At 35.5% G+C, this 17,935-nt stretch overlaps 1 protein-coding gene across 8 annotated transcripts in view; it reads right to left on the reverse strand.

Annotated features, from left to right (window-relative positions):
- SENP6 (SUMO specific peptidase 6) overlaps positions 1 to 17,935 on the reverse strand; it is a 138,756-nt gene that overhangs the window by 3,821 nt on the left and 117,000 nt on the right. For all 8 annotated transcript variants that reach the window (XM_069066996.1, XM_069066999.1, XM_069066997.1 and 5 more), the window contains 3 exons: positions 16,810 to 17,222; positions 4,106 to 4,212; positions 2,059 to 2,144 (listed from right to left, as the gene is read on the reverse strand). In XM_069066996.1, the coding sequence (XP_068923097.1) occupies positions 2,059 to 2,144; positions 4,106 to 4,212; positions 16,810 to 17,222 (606 nt within the window). The remainder of the gene's footprint in view (positions 1 to 2,058; positions 2,145 to 4,105; positions 4,213 to 16,809; positions 17,223 to 17,935) is intronic.

Genomic DNA, 17,935 nt, shown 5'->3' on the forward strand with positions numbered 1-17,935 from the left:
GCTTGTTTTTTAGGACGGCACAAACTTTTGTTACTTAGTAGTCAAGTGGGTCGAGGCTTGTGATGTTCTCTGACCCTGGAGAAGACTATATATACCTCTGAGGAGAGGTTTTGCTTTGGGCCTCAACTTATGGGAAGAATTGTGTGATTTGGTTAGATAAGACTCTGGGCAGCTGTTGAGCCCCCTGGCTTTGAAAACCCAGATGTTGGTGCTTCTCTCTCTGGTAACTATAAGTATGTACGTGATGGTCAGACAGCTAGAAGCCCCGTCTGTTGAACTATGTTATTTTTCCCATCTGCATTTTTGTCTACGTGTAACTTCTATTTGTATTCTCTGAAGTTCTGGGTGCTTTTTCCCCTGAACTAGAAAAATGATATATGTTTGATTAAAGTAAGGTTGTTAGCCCTTTTTGAGTTGCTTTCCTTTAGAAAAGCAGATCTAAGAACCTGTGCTAGCAGCCATCCTGGGTATGCTAGGGGGCTTGCTGCTATACCTACCAAAACCAAATTAATTTCTATTTCAAAAGAACAAAAATCTAGAAGTGAAAGGGTCCCTCAGAATTCAGTCAACACTCTTCTTTTTCACATGAGTTAACTGATGTTTAAAGAAGTGAAGGGCCTTGCCCAAGGTCACACAAGTAATAAGGATCAAAAAGGGAAATTCAGCTCGGGAACTCTGATTCTGGAGTAGTGTTCATTTCATTGAAATATTACTGCTTGTGGATTAATTCTAAGTTAAAAATAAAAGGTAGCATAACACAAAGATAAATTAATCTACGCAAAGACCTCTATCCACTGCTGATATGCTAAAATATTATGTATGTATCTTCTTGGCCAGATACATGAAATGCTACAAGACACCCACCCAGAGATGTGAAAAAAATTCTTAATTAAAACTAAAATCTGTTACAGATTATTTCCAAAGTACAAAAAAATATGCACTAAGAGTCCGAATGCAGAGTAAAGATACTTTACTTTCTCTATTTTTATTCATGTTTTCTTTCACAGCATGACATACATGGAAATGTGTTTTGCAGGACAACACATGTATAACCCAATGTCAAATTGCTTGTCTTTGGGGGGAGGGGTGGTGAGGGAGAGTTTGGAACTCAAAATAATTTGGAAAAAAAAGAATTGGTAAAATTGTTTTTATATAAAATTGGGAAAAAATAAAATATAAAATTACAAAGAAAGAAAAAAAAGAAAAATATGTACTAGCTCCCAGAAGTTCTAATTCTATAATATCTTCTTTTTACCCAAGGAGTGCTACAGTATACATAAGTTATGCTGAAGAATGGCTGACTCAAAGGAGTTTTCTAGTCTTCTGTACCTAGTTCTATGCCTATTCCTAGTTTTAACTAGAGGTTTCAGGGAACTATCAACCAAGCTAATCCATTTGGGAAGGAAAGGAAAAGTTCATATACCCAAGGAATCCCAAATCAACTGTTCAGTGACAAGAAACCTTTATTAAAAACCTAACCTTCTCTCCTGGGAGTACCTCAGATCAGAGATAAATTCAAATCAAGCTATCTGGTGATGGAGGAGGAGGAGAAAGAGGGTATAGGTCAGGGTAAATACCTTTGGAATATTCATCACAGAATAATCAAAGAAGTTAATGGTTCTCACTTGTATTTTTTAATAATCAGAATTTCAAAAAACTGTAATGAAACGTTTTAGTTGACTTAATTATAAATGAAATGGTGACAAATTATTTGACCATATTTTTGATGAATTAACTTGAAACCCAGTTTAATTCACTTAGGAAAGAAAGAAAAATGCACATGCCAGAAGAATTTGAATCCCAAACTAAATGTTCAAAAGTGAGGAGGAGAAGAGTCTGAAAAAGGATCCCCCATCTGCAGGGTGATCTCAGTAGCTCTGGAACAAGTCTATACTGGTATGGAATCCATCAGCTTTAAGATTTTTACCCCACACTATTTCTATACTACAAGTAGTTACTGAAATGACCCACCAATTTCTATTTTCCATCCTAAAGAGCTTGCCATTTTGATTTTAGATAATCTCACTCTGTACTTAAGAACTATAATTTAATACTTACTGTTTACAGATAGTAGGCTTCAGATGCCATTGTCCTAATTCAGAACTGCAGGTATCATCAAGACCCCCATCGTCACTGCTATCTTCCTATAAAAAGGAACCATATTATTTATATTTGTAAAAAGTACAACCACCTAAAAAAATTTTTTAGTCAAAATAAATGTATAATCATTCTTATAGAAAACAATTCAAAAAAGTATATATGTATTTAATCAATGAACTGGAGGATAACTCCATGACTCTTATATTTGACTAATATTGTCTAACATTAGGTATTAATTTTACCTAATCCAATTCCACATATGGCAATAGTGACATATAAAACACAGTATTACAAGTCAGAGATGGTATAAGAAGTTCTTTTACTGAACGAAGAGTAAGACCCTATAGCAGAAGGGATTCCTAAACTCCTAATAGTGTTTTTAGATTTTAATCAACACGTGTATGTTCTCCTACAGTTGCCCAGATTTGAATTTCTAAGTGGCAAAAAAATTTATACCAATGGCTTAAATGAAACTGTTACAAAATAGGATATAACCCATGCTAAAGACACATTAAAAAACAGCAATATTGGATATTGTCTAGGTTATACTTAAATCTCTGAAGAGCTATTTTTCTTAAAGACACACCAATGATATTGTAAGATGATAGCTCTAAAAAAGCATTAAAGAATCATATATCTAAAGTTGGAAATGACCTCAGAGGTCATCTAGTCTAATTCTCTCATGTTACAGATGAAGAAAAATAGGCCTTGGGATGTTAAATAACATGGTGAAGATCACAGAAATAATGTCAGAGGTAGATTTTTTAATTCAGTTCTATTTATTCCAATGCCTCTACTGCATCATACTGTTTCCAGTAATGCTTATGGATTACAAGTTCTTGATCACTCTTGCTGCAGACCCCTCTCCCCAAAAATAATTTTAATGTTCTGAGAATGTTTTTGGCTGGCATAGGAATGCAGTTCGCAAAAAAATAAGATTAAAAAAATTCTTCCCCCCCCCTCACCCCAATACCCAGCCAACAAACAAAATAAAACCCAAGGTTATTTATTTCTACTAGCTCATGTGGTGCTTTGATCAAAGAGCAATGCCATCAGGCCAAAGTCAGGAATATAATTATTAGATAGAGTAGTTGGGATAAATTCAGATCTAGAATTCAACTACATCCTTGGTCCATAAAAAAGAATGAAGAGAAAATATACAGCCCTCAAAGGAAAGCTATTATCAGCATTGAAAAATAATTCAAAGATATCCTGATGGAAACATTAATTATTATTAGCATTCATTAGCTGCTGTATCAAAAGTATAACATTATTACCCTCAAACAAATGACCACACACACAACAAAGTATGTGCCTAGGCAAAATTAAACTTTTAGCTGAGGCCCTCTCTCCCCTGCTCTCCTTCCTACCTCCCACCACTATGTGAATTTCACAGTTTTAGGGACTGTATCTAATTGTAGAAAGAGACCTGTGTAAACAAATTATGGAAATTTTTGACAAATATATGAAAAATAAACAATACAGAACATGACACTCATGTTAAATGTACCAAATTAAAAGATCACTGGAGAACTTGGAAGTAAAAAAGATTATAGAATTGTCCTGAATTCCCTTTTCCACTCACTCCAAATTTGAAATCATATTCAATTCAACCTGATAGCAGACAAGACTAAATGTGAATCATAAATACTCCTGTGGGGGGGTGGGGTAGTAATCTAATTAGCATATGCAACTTTAATCAGATATTAAAACACTGAAGAGACAGAGATTAGTTCATAGAGCTTGAAGAAATTTATCCTAAATAAAGGCTTATAAATATAGCAGTCCATTAAATTAAGAATAAATTTTTGTATAGAAGTAAAGTTGAGGAAATGGAGTAGTTTTGGTATTACCCAAATCCATAGCAGTACAGTTTTATGGCTTTTTAAAACTTAAGGAAATTGCTAAGTTCTTCACTTGTAAAGTTCTTTTCTTTACAAGATGTCTTTGAATTGAGGATAGGATACTATTATCCCTTCTTTTTTACTTAAGTATTATTCTTCACCTGATTATCTTGATCTTCTGAGAAGTCAATAAGATCGTCTTCAAGTAATTTATTACCAATATCAGCTGGCTCCTCACTATAATTTAATCTGATTCTGTTCAAACCATCTGTATCAGTAAGGAAAACAAACATCACATGAAAAAAGTCACATATATTTCAAGAATCTTATGAGCTAAATGTCAGTATTAATAGGTGCCCATTATCTAAACTGAATAGTTTGTCATCACTTACATATTAGAACCACATATAAATAGGATCTAATGAAACCTCTTTTTATATTTCAAAGCAATTTTCATACTTACTTGTTATTAGCAATAAAAAAGTTTATCAATAAAACATATCAGTCATACAAGACTCAGAAGCAACCAAACATCATAACAGAATGTCTAGTGAACCCAGGGGCAAATAGTATAATAGGTTAGACTATCATCTCAAATTGATATACGACCCAAATATAAAGGTCTTTCTTAGAGAAAGGTAGGATATACTTTAAAAAACTATGCCATGCTCCTTTCTTACCCATAACACCAGAGACGTTCATAAAAAATAAGTCAATTTTGATTTTATGAAGTTGAAAAGCTTCTGCACAAGCAAAATCAAAGCAATTAAAACTGAAACAATTAAATGAGAAAAAAATTCTTTGTAGCAAAATTTTCTAATAATACCCAAGATTTGTTATAAAATTTATCAACAAGAGCTATTCCCCAAAAGATAAATGGACCAAGCCTATGAAGAGGCAGTATTCAATTATCAATAATAATTTGAAAAAAAATTTCAATATGATACAGAAATTCAAACCACCCTGACAATCTACTTCAAAGTCATTTGATTGGCAAAGACGATAAAAAAAGAGAAGATACCGTGTTTCCCCGATAATAAGACACTGTCTTATTATTTTTTTGGACAGAAAAACACCAGAGGGCTTATTTTCAGGGGAGGGCTTATTTTAATGAACATTGACAGCAATTTTAATAAACAGGTAAATGTGAACAAAAAAATGTACCTTTATTCAATAAGCAAATCACTGGGGAAGAACAGGATAACGCGCTCACTGCTGCAGTTCTGATTGGATGCAGCTCGGAGCGCGGAGTACGTTTCACGGGTGGGGGGAGATGGTGCATACAGAGGGTACTGTAATGTAGCATGTGGCGCAGGGGATCACCTTCACTACAGTAGCAATCTAAATAGGGCTTATTTTCGAGGAATCTTACACAGTAAGGGGAGGGCTTATTTTTGGGATAGGTCTTATTATCGGGGAAACACGGTAACAGTTGTTGGGAGTACAGGTATTTTAAATACTCTTAGTGGAGCTCTGAACTGGTCTAAAAAAATAGGGAAAGCAATCAGTCAATCAATCAATCAATCAATATTTAATGAGCACTTACTATCTGCCAGGCACCAAGTTAGGTTCTGGGAACATAAGAACAGATAATGAAATAATTTCCACCTACAAGGACTAATGAAATAGACAACAAGAATATATGGAAACACACACATATACATATAATGTAAAGGGAATAAAAAATATACAAAGTAGTTAAATACAAGTACTATGGCAGGGTGGATATTAAGAGTTTAGAGATCAGCAGAAGCTTCATACAAGAAAATGGTGCTTGAGTTGTGTCTTAAAGGGGGAGCAGTAAGACTCTGTGAGGCAGAGGTAAAGAGGAGTGCATTCCAGAAATATGGGTTGGCCAGTTCAAAGGGAAAGGACATGGGAAATAGGAGTACTGTGTGTGAAAAACAGAAGACCAGTTTGCTGGATCAAAGTATGGGAGGGAAAACAATGTTTGATTAGGTTGGAAAAATAGATTGTCGTCAAATTGTGTGGGACTTTAAAAGGAAAACAAAGAAGTTTTTATGTTTTATCATGGAGGCAACAGGAAGCCACAGAAGATGATGACTGAGTGTGTGTGTGGGGGGTGTCACACAGTTGCATGTGTGAGAGAGAGTGACTGTGAGGGGGAGGGGAAAGATAGGGAGAATGAAAAAAAAATCTTATCTTATTCAGGTTCGAAGGTGTAGCAGCCATTAGGGCCTGATCTCACCTGCTGATAGGAATAGTAACAATAACAGATAGCACTTTTACATGTTACCTTAGGAGAGCTTTGAGCTACAAAGCTTTCAAACTGGGCAAGTTTATCCCTTCTTGGGCAGCTTGGTGGCTGCCTTGAGGACTCACCATACTGGTGGTACACAGTACAACTTAGCATATTGCTGCTCGGATATTCTGAGCTCATATGATCCACCAGCTTCAGTCTCCCCATCAGCAGGGATTACAAGCATGAGCCACCACTCCCAGAGGTCTTATCTGTTTTATGTGGTACAGGCAGAAAAGACAAGGCGTGGTATTTGATTCCATATGTGGGGATAAGGGAGAATGAGGAGTTAAAGAAAATGTCATCATGATCATGAACCTGGTTAGAGTGGCAGGATGGTGGTGCCTTTGACAGAAATAAGGAAGTTTAGAAGAGGGGAGGGTTTACTAGAAGAGGTGGCTAGGTGGCACCGTAAATAGAGCACTGGCCCGGGAGTCAGAAGGATGTGTGTTTGAATCTGGCTTCAGACACTTGACACACTTACTAGCCGTGTGACCTTGTGCAAGTCACTTAACCCCAATTGCCCTGACTTCCCCCCTCCAAAAAAGCAAGAAACAAAAAAACCTCTAAAATATTTTAATAGGGCGGTGAGGTGGCGCAGTGAATAGAGCATCGGCCCTGGAGTCAGGAAGACCTGAATTCAAATCCGGCCTCAGACATTTAACACAAAACTAGCCGTGTGACCTTGGGCAAGTCACTTAACCCCAAATGCCTTGCCTTCTCCTCTGGAAAAAAAAAAGATACTGAGTACAGTTTTGCACATGTTGAGCTTGATGTGTGAAAGTGGGAAACAGCTGAAATTGACAATGGAAAGGAAGAAGGAATATTCCAACATTCCCCTCCAGAATCAGTGTTGGATACTAAAATGGCATATTCTCTAACACAATGATACCATTATTGGGCATGTACTCTGAAAAGGTCAAAGGCAGAGAGAAAGACCTACATGGTCCAAACTTTTATATATATGTTTGGCTTTTTTTTTTTTTAGTTTGGGTAGAAAAGACCCAGAAGCAACAACTGGGGCATTGCTGGACAAATTATGGTAAAGTAATATATAATGGAATATTACTGCTCCACAAGAAATGTTAAGTATGAAGGATTCAGAAAAACCTAACAAAATTTGTATAAACTGTTCCAATTATAAATGAGTAGAGTCAGCAGAACAATTTATAAAATGACTACAATAATATTGAAGAAAACAACTTTGAAAGACTTAAGAACTCCTACCAATTACGACTTGCAAAGATGGATGAGGAAGCATGTTTTCTTATCGCTTAGTAGAAATATGATGGGCTATGGGTACAGAATGAAATATATATATTTTTTAGATACTGTTAAATTAATCTATTGACTTGCTTTGCTTGTTTATACTTATTTGACTTCTACTTGAAGGGAACAGGATAGGTGGATACTGATAATAGTGTCAGAAAAGAGCAGTAATGAAACATTTCTAAAATATACATGCACACAAAAGGAAGTTCAAAAAATATAGGCAAGCAAGGCAGTTTTGTTACTAGCAGGTTAACTTTAATATGCAACTTCAAAAATGTAGATAACACAAGGTAACTTTCATGTTCTTTTTATATTGCAATGTTCATGATTGCTGGTGCTTGTTGAGCTCATATGGAAAAAGAAATTTTAAAGAAAAAGTTAAAAGGAGAAAAAGATAATTATAAGGCCATAAATCTATATTATTAATTAACAATTTTCTATAAAGCCAAAATGTTTTTTTTAAAGGATGATTTTAATGCAGTTTCTTAAAAATATTGTTTAGTCAAGGCTAAGCTGGCCTTGATTCTACTTGTACAGAAATGGTTTGCTAATAAGCAAAGTAAGAGTGTAAAAAAAGATTAGGGTAAGGATTGTCTTATTAGAGGTATACCTCACTTTGCACAATAATATTGGGTCCTGAAAAGTTGCACATTAACCATTTTTGCTAAGAATCCTACTTTAAATGCACAACATTACAATTTAAAGGAGTTCTATGGGAAATTTTTTTGGAATATAAAGAATCACCCTCAGATTTATATCTTTTTCTAAGTCTACATGTTTTCCTTTCAGGTTTGTATAAAAGTTATGTAAAAGAGAATACATTTTTCAGTAGCCACAAGAAATTTAAAAAGAACTGATCTACATATAATAGATATATGTGCTGTAAGCTATTTTGATTCTAGGTCTACTGATTATGAGTGGATAGACTGATGAGAATCAAATAAAGCAGTATTTGTAGAGTGCTTAAGACAGGGCCTGGCACACAAGAGAAACTTAATAAGTGCTTAATTCCCTTCCCTTTTTCTCCTCTCCAGGTTGCATCCCAGACTTTTTCTACCAAAATTTTCATATTGTCTTACCCCTTTAGAATGTAAACTCTTCGAAGGCAGGCACTGTATTTCTGCTGGTAGTTGTATTCCAGAGCTTAGCATAGTGCTAAGCATACTATAAGTGCTTAATAAATGCTTGTTGACTGACTAGTAGTAATATACCTAAATTTCCTTAATACTAACTTAACAATAGTCTACATAAAATTAAACACTGTTATTTACATCATAACTTTTTAAAAAACCAAGATTAAAAATTCTAAATATATATCATCACCATATAGAGCAAAAGAACGACCATACTTTGAGAGGCCAATTGGCAATATTTGGTTCAAATTTATTCAGTATACATTAGGAAAGCATGTACTGAGTACAGACTTGTAGAGACAGGTGCTAGGAACACATAAAGTTTACCTAAGAAATTAACACAGAGATAAAATATACAATGTTCCATGGCAAATAGGTCAGAGGAATGAACAACTGAGTTTCTTGTGCTATGTGAAGCTCAAGAAGATTGAATATTACCAATGGGAGTTCACAGATGATTTCACTAAAGAGTTGGGCTTTAAAGGATGGATAGTAATTTAGCAAAAAAAAACCTGATTATTCTGGGAACAGAATGAGATAGCTATGGAGTGAAGAAAGTGCAGGATGTATGTTTTAAAAAGATGGACTGGTAGGGTATTTCAGATTACATAGGGCCTGGGAATGTCAGACAAGGATTTGAATTTGAATTGTAGAAAAAAAGGAAGCCACATAGTATTTCTATGCTGGAATGATGTAATCTGATCTATACTATTATTAGACAGTCATCTACTACAGGGAGCAGGTAAATGGGGTTGAGTAGTGATATAGCAATTTAGAATGAATAAACAAATTATTATGAGTACCTCCCTAGGTATAATGTACCAGGGCATGAAGGAAGAAAAGGTCCAAAGGTAGTCCTAATCCTCATAAAGAGTTTATCACTAGAAAAGAAACAGTAAAGTAATATAATGAAGGGACTTGAGCAAAGTATACTCTTAGAATAATGTAAGCAAGGAAAAAAAGGAGAATGTTAGGAAATATATATTTTTAATCTAAGAAAACATAGGTTATTCTTTTAACTCTTTTGTATTAAAGTTATAGTACTCATTAAAAAATGTATCTCATTCAGAAGTTATATTGGAATTTATACCCTGGATTCTAGCATTTTTAACCACTTGCTTGAGATAGCAAGCCTCTGAACTAGGTTCAGTAATGATGACATTTAGGACTTAAATATGTATCCCACAAAAGCTTCTCTTGGACTGAAAACTCCCATTTCCCTTCAGCTTCTGTGTTTGTGACTATTTTGTGCCTAAGGAAAAGGAAATCATAGGATTTAGAGTGAGAGGTATCTTAAAGATTACCTAATACTACCCATCATTTTACAGATGATGCAACTGAGGTCACACACAGGTAGTAAAGAAAGTCAAGTAATATAAAAAGGCTGAACACCAAAAATGAAAAGAATAGGTCTCAATAAGATCCTAATATATGAGCAAGTAAATCAACAAAGAGAACACTAAAGTCAGAATGAGAAAAAAACCACAAGAGAATGCAGCATTCTCTTGGCAAACTAATATGAAATGAAACAAAAATGCCTGATTAAAGAAAATCCTGGGGATGGCCCAGAGAGCAGAGAATAGTAAATTACAGAAAGAAAAATCACAAAAGAAGAAATAAGCGACAAATATTGGTTAGAAAATTCTGACCTCTCAATGCAGAAAAAAAATTATTTTTAATAAAGAAGAGCAGTAACAAAAATAATCAGCAGATCAGGTAAAAGTGAATGAAGGACAATTGCTTCAAAGAAGCAGAATCCTTGAGGGGTAAAATAAGGTACCTGAAAATACGAAAATGGAAGAAAATTCAGAAGATAAGTAAAAGGCAACAATGCTAAAAGAACATATGATTTATATACAAGCCAAAGTGACAGGCCTTGAAGTCAAGATGCACAGATATAACCTACAGAAGAATATAGGTATCCCAGAAAAACAGAACAAATCAGAAAACCTGAATACCATAAAGGAAATAAAAAGTGCAAGAAAACAATACAGAGAAGTTCTGAATACAGACAAAAAATTAAATGGATAAATCTAAGTTGCTGCAGTAAGAAAAAAAGAAAAATTTAAAACTTTAAGACATAATGGTTAAATTTAACATTTTCTGTAACAAAAAAACAAAATCCCCATGTTTTACAAAAGCCAGAACTTTAAATATTAAGGACAGGGAACACAATACAGGCTTACATCAAAATCTACTTCTATATTCAGCCTTTTCCCCAAACCCCCAGCCCCCCTTGCTCCTTCCCTCTTTCTGGTGCCCTGGCGACCCTTTAGGAGCAAAAGCCCACCAGACACCAGTACTGTAAAGTTTTAAGCTGCTGTCCTGGGGAATAATCTTTCAACTTCTAATGCCGAGCCAAAGAACTGAGAACAGAAGGGGTGGGAAAGATAAGGTCCTGAAACCCTGTGTTGTTGAGGGCTGTGCAGCAAGCCTGAGGGAAAGAATATAGCACCCAGCTGGGGACAGATACAACCAGTCAAGTTAGATGAGAAAGAGATCTATGTGGGTAAATCATGAATTACCCTACCCAGTGAAGAGAGGAGGTATAAAAACAAGTAGATGTACCTAATATACAAAGAGACAGTATTTCAAAACTTGTTTTAAAATCAGGTACTTGGGGGGAGGGGGAGAGGAGAAGAAGAGCCAAGATGGCAGAGTAGAAACAGGACTTCCACGTGGCTCCCACCTCAATCTCTTCCAATACATGTAAAAAATGACTCTAAACAAACTTTAGAGTACAGAACCCACAAAATAAGAGAGAGAAAATAACCTCCCACTGAAGATAGCCTGGAAGGCCAGCAGGAAGGGGCCATCTCAGCTCTCTGGGAGCAGAGCCCAACCCTGGGTGAGCCCAAGGTTTTAGCCTCAGGGCTGCCATGACTGGCTACTGACTGGAGGGACTCTGGGAGAGTAGATCACCAGCAGCTGTGGTGGTTTCTAGAATTATCAACCCATAGATACTAAGGACAAAGTGAGAGGTCAATGTGAACTTTGGGAACAGGGAGTTTGGAGAGCGGTCTGGCCTCCGCCCACAGAAGGAGAAGCAGCTGAGGTACCTCAGCTGTGCAGCTGCTGCTGCCACGTGGCTGCTTCAGAGCTTCTGGCCTGCAGATTGTAGGGGGACCAAGGCACCATTTTGAGGGGTAATCTCTCTTGCTTTAACCTGCTTGGATCTGGATTGCAGTCTAGGGTAGAGGTCCTGGGGTATGAGACCAGCTTTTCAGAGTGAGTGGAGGCTTCAGAGAGGGCACCCAACTAATACCTTCAGCAGCTGAGAAAACCCCAGCATTTGGTATGAAGCTCCCCTGTCTGGTGGCATAGTCCCACTGTGGCAAAAAGCCCAAAAGTCAAGTAATTGAGTGGCAACATGAGCAAATGAGAGAAGTAAAGTAAACAGAGCAACCCAACTTTACACTCATATTTTGGGGACAAAAAGGATCAAAGCATGGAACAGGGGGAAGACAGTGAAGTCAGAGCTCCTGCACCAAAAGCTTCAAAGAAAAATACGAGCTGGTTACAGGCCATAGAGGACCTTAAGAAGGATTCTGAAAACCAAATATGAGAAGTGGAGGAAAAACTGGGAAGAGAAATGAGAATGATGCAAGAAAATTATGACATGAGAGTCAACAACCTGATTGAAGAAAATAACACCTTAAAAAATAGACTAACTCAAATGGCAAAAGAGGCTCAAAAAGGCAACAAGAAGAATGCCTTAAAAAGCTGAATTGCCCAGATGGAAAAGGAATTTGAAAAGCTCACTGAAGAGAATCATTCCTTCAGAATTAGACTGGAACAAATGGAAGGTAGTGACTTTATGAGAAATCAAGATACTATTAAACAGATCTAAACAAATGAAAAAAAAAATAGAAGGCAATGTGAAATACCTCATGGGAAAATTCCAGTGACCTGGAAAATAGATCCAGGAGAGATAATTTAAAAATTACTGGACTACCTGAAAGCCATCATCAAAAAAAGAACCTAGAAATCATCCTTCAAGAAATTCTCAAGGAAAATTGCTCTGATGTTTTAGAATCAGAGGGCAAAATAGAATTTGAAAGAATCCACCAATCTTACCTCCTAAAAAAGGTCCCAAAAAGAAAATTCCTAGGAATATTACAGCCAGGTTCCAGAGTTCCCAGATCAAGGAGAAAATATTACAAGAAGCCAGGAAGAAACAATTTGAATATTGTGTAAAGACAATCAGGGTAACACAGGATCTGGCAGCTTCTACACCAAGGTACTGAAGAGCTTGGAATATGATATTCCAGAGGTCAAAGGAGCTGGGATTAAAACCAAGAACCACCTACCCAGCAAAACTGAGTATCATGTTTCAGGGGAAAACATAGTAATTCAATGGAATAGAGGACTTTCAAGCATTCTTGATGTAAAAACCAGAGTTGAATAGAAAATCTGACATTCAGATACAAGAAGCAAGAGAAGCATGAGAAGGTAAACAGGGAAAAGAAATCATAAGAAACTTATCAAAGTTGAACTATTCACATCCCTACATGGAAATATGATAATTGTAACTTATGAAACTTTTCTCAGTATGAGAACAGTTGAAGGGAATATAAATGTATACACACATACATGCATATATATGTCTATGTAGGAGAGTATATGGTTGTATGAATACATATGTAAATGTGTGTATATATACTTACAGGTATACATAGAGGGCACAGGACCAATCAAATAGGAAGGGATGATACTTAAAAGGTGAAATTGAGAGGTGAGAGAGAAATATAATGAGAGGAGATGGGGAGAGACAGAATGGGGTTAATTATCTCATATAGAAGAGGCAAAGGAAAATTGTTAGAATGGAGGGGAAGAACAGGAAGGCAAAAGGGAATGAGTCAATCTTACTCTCATTGAATTTGGCTTAGGGAGGGAATGATATATACACTAAAAAGGGTATCTCGCCCTACAGGAGAGAAGGGGGGAAGGGGATGAGAGGGGGAAAGATGGAAGGGAGGGCAGGTTGGGGGGAAGGGAAATTAGAAGCACACACTTTTGAAAAGAGACAGGGTCAAAAGTAGAGAATACAACAAGTTGGGAGGCAGGATAAGATGGAGGGAAATATAGTCAGTCTTTCACAATATATCCACTATGGAAATATTTTGCATACTACACATGTATAACCTATATTGAATTGCTTATCTTCCCAGTAAGGGTGGGTGACGAGGGAGGGAGGGAAAGAATCTGGAATTCAAAGTTTTAAAATCAAATGTTAAAATATATATAATTATTATGATTTTTTACCTGCAACTGGAAAATAAGATATACAGGCACCGTGGCATAGAGATCCACCGTGTCCTACTGGAAAGTTGGAGGCGGCACGGGGGAGGATATAGGAGAAAGCAGATTAGGGGTGGGGGGCATTCAGCAGTATCGCTGTTTTGGGGTGGTGGGTAGGGGAAAGATGAGGAGAAAATCTGTAATTCAAAATCTTGTGGAAATGAATGATGTAAACTAAAAATAAACATAAAATTTAACTTTAAAAAATCAGGTACATCTGAAACTCAAAATTAATTTTTCTCATGTAAATGACACTATTGTGATTGTAATGAGAAGGGCCTGGCAATATGCAATTGACCTTTCAGGGAATGTTTTATATTATATGCATCATTAATTTTCAAATGAACAATGGGTAGTGGTGCTAGTGGTGTGAGTAAAAATGAAAGACAGGAACAACTACAAAACGAAATCCTCTACTTTCATGTCCTGGAATAGTAATGTCTATCAGGATTAAGCTGTGTGCATCAGTGACAAGAGAGGCTTACACAAATTAAATATGCCTGCAATTACTATTTTCTTCAAATTCCAAGATATAAATTTTAAACTCATATTCTACAGAACATAATTTGAAAACTTACAAGCTTTTCCTGTATACCATTACAAAGAGCTCTTCCTAGGAATGGTTGAAAAACTTACCAAGATTATACAAATTAAAACACTCAGGTGAAAAGTAAAATTGCCCATTAATTTGTCTGTACTACAAGCAGCCTAATGCCTGTCATTATTTGTTCCCCTAACTAGGTAAGACAAAATTGGACATTTACAGAATCTATTTTGAGTTATGTTATTCAGTGGTGACACATATACTACGTGGATTATTTCTGTCAAAGTCAAATTTCCAAAAAGCTAAATAAGAAAGATAAATTGCATGCTTTACTATGCTTTTAGCTAAATAAAACAAACCAAGAAGTTATAATGGGGTAATGATTCCCATAACGTGGAAAAGCAGTGAAGTTATAAAAATCAATGATAATTAGATATGAGATTTTGTGCCATCAAAATCAGAGAGTTTAGATCAATTTCATCACTTAAATAGTTTAAATATTCAAGAATAAAAAAGACCATTGCTTCTTTTTAACCCCAGAGTATGCCCAGGAAGAGACAAAGGAGTGAGAAGGCTCAAGAATATTAATTCATCTGTCAAATGGATTATTCATACCTCTTCATCACACAAAAAAGGGTTCTTTTTGCTTTAAAGATAAAAAACGATCTCTTCAGGTCCCTCACAAATAAGCTTATTTCACATTATTCTCTCATATACTCTACATTCCATCCATATCATAATCTTAACTTTTTCCTGAACTCAACATTCTAGTCTAGCTTCTACTTCTATCTCTATCTCTTTGCGTAGGCTGTCTTCCCTTCTCTGGAACATTCTCTTTGTTAAGGTTAAATCACTAGCTTCCTTAAAGGATTAAGCAGGTACCTTTCTGAACTGGCACCTCCCCTCAACTTGTTAGCCCTCTCTTTTCTCGAATTATTTTTTTTCTGTGCACGTTTTATTTCCTCTTTGAGGAAAGGATTTGATTTTTTTTTTGCCTTTGTATTCCTAGCATAGTGTTTAGTACCACACAAGTGCTTAACAAATGTCTACTGAACTGAAACGAATAGAGGAATTTGGATCATAATTTCTGAGGGAGACAGGTCTGAAGGGTTGATCCCCCCTTATTCATCAATATTATTACTCTTTTACCACACCAATTTTATTCCTTGTCTTTAGTGTTTTCTCTCCAAAATATAGTCTCCTCTTTTTTTTTTTTTGTCTTTTTGGAGGGGGGAAGGCAGGGCAATTGGGGTTAAGTGACTTGTTTAAGGTCACACAGCTAGTAAGTGTTAAGTGTTTGAGGCCACATTTGAACTCAGGTCCTCCTGAGTCCAGGGCTGGTGCTCTGTTCACTGTGCCACTTAGCTACCCCCTCCTTTCTCTTATCTTTTCTGATATATCTTCCCTTCCCTATTATTTTTCCTTTTGTAAAATTTAAAAGTTATTATTTATATGCTTCAAATTCCTCAGAAATAAGCAGCCTACTTTTAAACTTTTTAATCTGCCTTAAAATAAAATGTTTGCTAAATCTACACATTTGACTTCAATTAAGTGCTATACTACACTATATAAATAATTAAGGAGGTTTTTTGGGTGTTGTTCTGGGGAACCTTCCATCTGGGGAATTTTTCCATCTATGTTACCCTGCAATAAGAATGGACATTCAGAATAGTTACCTTGAAGCACTGAAAAGTACTTATATACTATCAACATCTCTAAAAAATACAAGACTAAAACATGAACTAACCAAAATACTCTATTCCCTAAACATTTAAGCTTCAATTTAGGATTTTTCCTACTGCATTACTGAAAACACCTTAAAGAATAAATTATACCTTCATCATTTCTCAATATAGCAATTGTAGTACCACTGTAACTGAACAGAGTTTCTACTTTGATATTTGAAATTAAAGCAAATCCAAAAATTTCCATTATAATTCATTGTAAATTTTTAAAAAACATGAAAGTTCAAAGGAACCAGGACTACTAGCATCTTAGGGCACAAAACATGAAAGAGAATAGGGGAGATGAGAAAGAAGCATAAGGGATATTTTAAAAATATTTTAATAATAGAATATATAATAACTTTTATAAAAATTTTAATGTCAGCTATTTATCATAAATCATGATATATCAAAAGCTTAAGGAATTACTGGAAAGTAACAGCAATGCTTTGATTTTTAAATATAGATAAACTTTCATTGATTTTGCAAATAATTTGTTCTGCTTTCAATTCTAATGCCAAATGACTTTTATTTCTATTTAAAAACACACCTTAATTCCTAATCCTCTTCATAAAAACATTAAAATTATTCTGAATATTCTGTCCTTTAAAAACACATTTAAAACACATACCTGTATGATGTGAAGGTAGAAATTCATTCTGCATGCCATTCTCATCTTTAGTCCTATTATCAAGTTTCTGACAAGCAGATTCTACTTTAGTTTCACATTCAATATGATTAATTTTTTTCAGAATACTTTTCCCACTACAAGGGCTTCTCTGACAGTATAAGTCACTTTCTTCACTTGCAATGCTTGAGTCAATTAAAGCCATGCTATGCTTTCTGTTTGGTATTTTCTTTATTACAGGCTTGGCAGGAGAGTTTTGTAAGCTATCCATTTCATTTGAGGAAGAGGAAGAAGTACAGCTATCCTCTGCAGCTGAACCTTTTTGGTTGGCAATATTTTCATGGTACTGAGGATTTGGTTCATACTTGGGTTTCTCCAAGCCAGGAAAACAAACAACAGCTAAAAACCAATGTGCACTGCAAAGAAATTAACAATAATATCAAAAACAAACAAAAAATCAACTACTGTATATTAGTGACATTTATTAAAGTTAGCAATTAATTTGAAAAATATTTTTCTGCTCTTTTCAACAAATCAGAAATGCTTAGTATTTAAAAAAACAATTCCTCTATCCATTGCTCTTATCAACAGTACAATAATAGGACGAGTCTGTTTAAAAAGGACATTATATACCTATATATTTTCAGAATTAACATTCTAGTATAATACCACAAATATTTTCCTATTTCCTGTATACAAAGTTTTAGGAAGTACGGCTATTTGTTTACTTAAAATGCAATCACAATGTTAGGTAATCTTTCTTTGTGAGCACAGCTGTGTTAATGCCTGTCTACCCATTATCTCAAAGTTAAGACCAGGGCAACAATTCTCTCCTAGGACCAATGGTAATTAACTTGAACTGCTAATGTGAATGGTCATCTGTGAAGAGCCAGGACAATTTCAAACCCTACTTAACTGATAATAAGCTGCCTGGCTACTTATTATTCATTTGTCTGATCCATAGATGACCCTAACTTATTAAAAATCTGCTTCCTTTCATTTCCCTCTTTCTATGAACTAATCCAATGCCCTGCTTTAAAATAATCCATTTCCCAGTCACAATGCTATGGATCCGGATTATCTGTCAAATCCACCATACTAATCTGACGTCTGGGCCTACACCCTCTTA

The sequence above is a fragment of the Petaurus breviceps genome, unplaced genomic scaffold, assembly GCF_028583685.1.
Source record: "Petaurus breviceps papuanus isolate PSGF00001 unplaced genomic scaffold, PetGlider_PUasm1.0 90734, whole genome shotgun sequence".
NCBI lineage: Eukaryota > Metazoa > Chordata > Mammalia > Diprotodontia > Petauridae > Petaurus > Petaurus breviceps.